Raw genomic sequence first — 5516 nt, forward strand, 5'->3', positions numbered from 1 at the left:
CATACTGTAAGTAGTTAGTGGGACTATTGGGCGATGCTGACGAGCACTACCCGGCGTTCCGCTGTATGTGCCGCGCCAGCGGCACGGTACCGTTACCACTTCAACGGCCTATCGCTAGATGTGACGCAGGATGTGCGGCGCCCAAAGCGCATTTCGGTGGCCCACCAAAAGCGCATTTCGGCTAGTGTGCGGCTGGGTGTTACGCTATGTGCTAAGTTGCATCATTCCTTACATGTTGAAGCCATAGCCGGTACGGCGTGAAGCAGTAAGAGAGATTCGTGATGAAGCGTAAAGCCAATTACGAAGTACCGCTACACATAAAAGCTCCGCATGACGTCAATTTTCATTAATCAGCTATTTAACAAAAGTAACACGCACTTCAAGGCCGTAAAAAGTAATAAAATAAAACCGTAAATTCAGTAATAAAACAGAACACGCTTTTTGAATTTCTCCAAGACAATATCAATGAACTGATCACCCTTCGTTTGCAATACAAACTGGCAATAAGGTGCAATTCTAGCATGTTCTTCCCAAACATCATCATCAGGGTGCCACGCCTCCACCACTTGACCACACGAAAAGCATTCGACGCGGTCATTAGGTCCAAGAAAAATAAAGCCCGCCGCCGCCATGTCCTGTTCCCGCTGAAATCGGATCTTGGGCCATGCAGTGAAGCTGGCCAGCCGGACGTTGTAGTTGGCCATACTTGGTTTCTTGGGCTGGAGCGGGTCAGCATTGCGAAAGGTACTGTACGGTCCGCAAACGTCTTCGCCAGTAGTTGATTTATTGTCATCGGTAGTTTTCGAGGGGTAGTTGAAACATACGTAGCCGCACCGCGGGCAACGGTGGGTCGGGTCAACGAATCCTTGACGACTAGCGCATGGCGGTCGGTATCGCAAGGCCATGGCGCCACGGACCCGGTCGCATTTGCCTCCGCAGTCCATACATACGGCAGCCGCTGACTTTGTTCTATCCAGTTTAGTTCCGGGCAATGTAACGGGTGAGCTGCTGCAGCCCATGGTCGATATCGTCAGCGGACTTTCCACCGAGAAAGTTGACTTTTCCGCTATAAAACACAACCGCTGTACAAGTATCTAGTTGCGCAATTAAACCGAGAAACCGCGTCGGTGAATAGTTACAGCGTGGTATTTTGTACGCTAAGTCTAATAAATCAAAACGCTGACCAAAATCATATGTCGCCACCATATTAACAATATGAAAGTTAGTAACAGTCACACGATAACTAAAGCGTTCGAGAATGTGCGCGAAATGCTGAACTAAATTCTCAGCTTCGGCTACAGTGCGAGCACCATTTACTGTAATTTTACCGTTACTATATAGTTGGCAGTGTGCTTTGTACGGTTTAAGAATACGCCATAATAACCCGGAAAACTTACGTGGGTCGTAGTGCGCCATTGGTATCTTGTCTTCGATTTGGTCGAGATCCAACTGGCAGTTCAAATCCGCCGTGGCAACAATGTTGTTCACGGTAGCCATAGTCCAAACACAATAGCTTTATTCCGCGTAGTCTGGCTCAAGGTGCACAGTGTTTTGAAGGTCGGGCAGCCGAGGTCGTCAAGGTTCTTGACGGTAGGTACGTACTTCTCAAAAAGCCGGCACTTTTCCAGTCCTTTGGAATAAAACGCACAGTCCACGGGCCGTAGATTTATACGGTCAAAAATCTCTTCGATGGCGTCAGCCACTTGGTTCCACAAAAGGTCACCGGCTGTATTCCACACCAGACCGTGGGAATGTCGGGCTTGTTGTTGCAAAAGTTTACTGTGCAATGCTGCGAACGTTGGTAGAGTGAAAGAGAATTCGCCAGAGACTCCACGAGACGGAACAAAAAAAGCTAATTTTTTGACGTACTTCTGTTTATTAATAATAAACCAGTCAGCATCAAGAACAACTTTTACAGCCATGGCTGCAACTCCGAAACGGTGAAACTGATTTCGTTCCACGTTTGCCGCAGTTCGATTCGTTAAAAAAGACGGCAATTGTTACTTTCCCGCAGCACATTTTCATTTTGTGACTTTGCAAGCACTCATTTCCACAATTGTGCCGCAGCAAAAGCACAGTCCCAGAGACGGGCCGCACATGTACCCCAATGTGACGCAAAAAAAGCTCATTCTGAAAAGTGCGCTTTTTGAACCTCACAACCGCAGCTAATGGTTGCATTTTGTGAAAAGTCCGCTGTCAGTTTTTGTTGTCAACCGTCAGTTGCAACATTTTCGTTTTACTGTTCAGTTCTAATTTTTTAAACCATGGATGTCATATTTTCCTCCTTTCTCGGTACCGATGCCAAGGGCACTACTGCGGATGTTCCGGCTCCTGTTGTGCGCCAGGATGCCATTCATCCGAAACGAAAGAGTCCGGACGTTGTACCCGCCAAACAGCCTGAAGTCGCTGGCAGCAAACCTGGAAAAGATGACCTTTTGAAAGCTCCCAGCAAGAAGCTGAAGACTAAGCCGAAAGCTGCAGCTGTTCCGGAATTCGAAATCGTCCCCCAAGTTAAACTACGGATGTACAAGGAAAAGCCCGCATTTCTAGACGGCCAGTTTGCGGTTTACAAAATTGGCTACGACAAATTCATTAGCGTTCGCACCTCGGCGTACGGTAACTTTACTTGGTTGGCTGTCACCATTGGAGAATGGAAGGAGGTGGGTCCCGATACCTGGGAGAAAACGGCCAAGCATATTACGCTAAATGAGCGCCAGTTCCATCGGCTAGCGGGGATCATTATGTCGGGAAAGGGCGACCTGGATGACCTGGCCAAATTGCCCACCACGGACGACTGCCAGCTGACTGCTGCTAAGTACAACTTGGGCAACGGATTGTACTTCACTTGGAGCCGATTCAACCGCTCCAATCTGGCCACCATCCGTAACTATACCAAGAACGAGGCCGGCGATATGATTCCGACCAAGCGTGGCATCAGCTTTGGGCAGAAAGCGTTTGACGGACTGAAAAAATCCTGAAAGAAATGACCTTGTTCCAGGAAGCGGCAAAGTTGAAAGACAGCCCACCAATGGATGGTTTGGATTACGTTGGGTTGAAGCCTGCGGTCAGCCAGATGCTCCTGGCCCAGATTGCGAAGCATCGGTCATCGACCTGTGGTCCGTGTCATCTGCCGGACTCCGACGAACCACACATCTGCAAATTCGCTAAAGTGATGGTGCAACCGACGGATGAGGAATGGAAGAAAGCGGAAGACGCCCTAAAGACCGGAAAGTATTTGGAAGCATTTTTATTGGAGAATAATCGCGTCAGCAACAAGCAGGTGTGCTCATTGGATATTAACGGATTTTTTGAGAGTAATCGTGTTGAGCTTCGTAGTATGACTGTCTAATTCTATTTTTCTACAACTAAGGTATATCCAACGACAACATTGTTTTTTCATTCAAGTAGTTTATTTTTTTGCAGTCTGTTTAAAAAATTTGTTGTCAAATAATGAAGTGCTAATATCGAACTTGTAATTCACATACTGACAAACCATAATATCGTTGCTACGTTGACTATCAGTGAATAAATGAACAATCTGTGGAAAGGATTCTCCACTTGCTCGCCGTAAAAGAAAAAACATACAGTATTGACCACAAACCGAAGAAAAATTAGACTGCAGTTGTTGATTCTGCATTATTATTTTGTGACCTTTAACAAAAGAAAAATCCCCATATACCGATATCTGCTGGCCATACGAGTCAAAATACTCGATTTGGTCCGGAGTGTCCTGGTAGAACGCAATCCAATGACTTCCCGGTTCGGCGGCTGGGTCGGAATTGACGACTACTGCTGCTGGCAATTGACCAAGGTCTGACGGCACTTGATCGGCAGCAAACACACCCCGAAATGTCGATTTCGTTAAGGCATTGTTGGCTAGTGCCGTTTCTATTTCGGCCGTGTTCATGTCGTGAAGTCCGCAATAAGTTGCCGATGTTGATTAATTTCTAAAATAGAGTCGTAGACCATGTAGCACACCATCATCACGGGCTTTGGTAGTGGTTTACTAAAGGAAACCGATATGCTTAAATTGCCTTGTCGAATTAAGGTCAATGGTCCCAGGCCGGTGCTCCCAGGGGTGCAGTCAAAACCAAACACGCTATAGCCTTTCGCATAATCCTCCCTCGAAATACACCATTCTCCCGTAGGGTTACACTTCCGACCAAGGGTGTCCAACAGTCCATCATAGCACTCCAAAGTCAGATGCTTATCAAATTCTGCCATGTAGGGTTTAGTAGGTATACTGACTCCATCAATCTCGACGCTTATTTGCTGAACGTTACAGTGTTGAAACTGAAATGGTGATGTGTTATCTGCTCCATGGAAATCCTCGCTATTAACGAACCCGATAAGAACCACTTTAGGGAGCTGTCCTATCTGTACATTGCTGACTACTGTGCTTTGTGTGTTGGCTGGGATGTCCGAAACTCGAATAACCGTACGTTCGATATGATATTTGACCGTTTTTGTCTGCAGTTGATTGGCCACGGCTATCATAAAGTCTGGAGCTGGAATATAGCGTCGAATCATCAATCGGGGGTTCCTAACAAAAATCTTGAATTTCTTGTCGGTATCAGCATCCCAAATACGCAGCATGAAGCTTTGTCGAGATAACACCATACGAATATTCAGGGGTACTCCGGTAATAAGAGGTTTGGTCTGGTTGAAGAGATCGGAAAACAGCTTACCGGACAGCTGTACATAATTTTTGTTAAGGAACAGCTTTCGCCGCGCTTCCTCGCCATCATTTTTTGTGTTATCGTTGAATTCTCCGGGTGTGTCCAAGTAAAAGCCACTAGACCGTAACTGGCTCTTGATGGAATCGGTCGAGTAGCGTAACAGGCTTTCTAAATAGGCTCGGTAGGGATAATATTGTGACGCGTCCGAAATCAATCGGTTGGCCAACGTCACGTGTACAGTTTGAAATAATGAATGCAGTAAATTATTGACTGGTGCGACTCCGTCGGCATCCGTAATGAATCTCCATGGGTCTGTCCCTTTTTTCGTTTTGATCGCCACTTCCAGTTCCAAGCACAAATCCGGTAAAGCTAAAAATCCGCTGGTGCTGGCCGGAATAAAAAAAGAAATATCGCCGGCGGTTCCGTCTTCGGTTAACGCTGAGCTGGGGTATATCCTTTCGTGTTCAGTTCGCCAGCGGTCGGTATAGGAAGCGGGAACGGCAAATAACTGATTTTCCAGCTGCATAGCCGGCGCGGATCCTTCTAAAATAAACGCCATTTTATAAGAAATCAGGAATGTGGCGTGGTGGTATTCTTCGAATTTTCGTAATCTTTCGTGGTCGTGCACGTTTCTTACGGACTCCTTGTCCTTCTTGTGGCTCAAATCGCTTTGCTATTGCGTCCGTTACCCGTTTCTTGGTGTCTTTAATGGCCTCAACGGCTGCTTCTTGCAGGTGGGGAGTTGCAGCTTCTAGTGCGGCTTTGGCATGCGGGGCAGCACTTCGAATAATCGGCTTGGCAATACTGGCAATTTTGGCGAACAGGTTTTTCAAGATT

At 46.8% G+C, this 5516-nt stretch overlaps 1 protein-coding gene across 1 annotated transcript; it reads right to left on the reverse strand.

Moving 5' to 3' along the window:
* Positions 1-416: 416 nt before the first annotated feature.
* LOC129595691 (E3 ubiquitin-protein ligase XIAP-like) lies at positions 417-1497 on the reverse strand. The gene is made up of 2 exons (XM_055492771.1): positions 1398-1497; positions 417-1066 (listed from the first exon to the last, which is right to left on the reverse strand). Exons 1-2 carry the CDS (start codon positions 1495-1497, stop codon positions 417-419), a joined length of 750 nt encoding a protein of 249 aa, XP_055348746.1.
* Between the last annotated feature and the right edge of the window lie 4019 nt (positions 1498-5516).

The sequence above is a fragment of the Paramacrobiotus metropolitanus genome, unplaced genomic scaffold (assembly GCF_019649055.1).
Source record: "Paramacrobiotus metropolitanus isolate TYO unplaced genomic scaffold, Prichtersi_v1.0 Parri_scaffold0000081, whole genome shotgun sequence".
Lineage (NCBI taxonomy): Eukaryota > Metazoa > Tardigrada > Eutardigrada > Parachela > Macrobiotidae > Paramacrobiotus > Paramacrobiotus metropolitanus.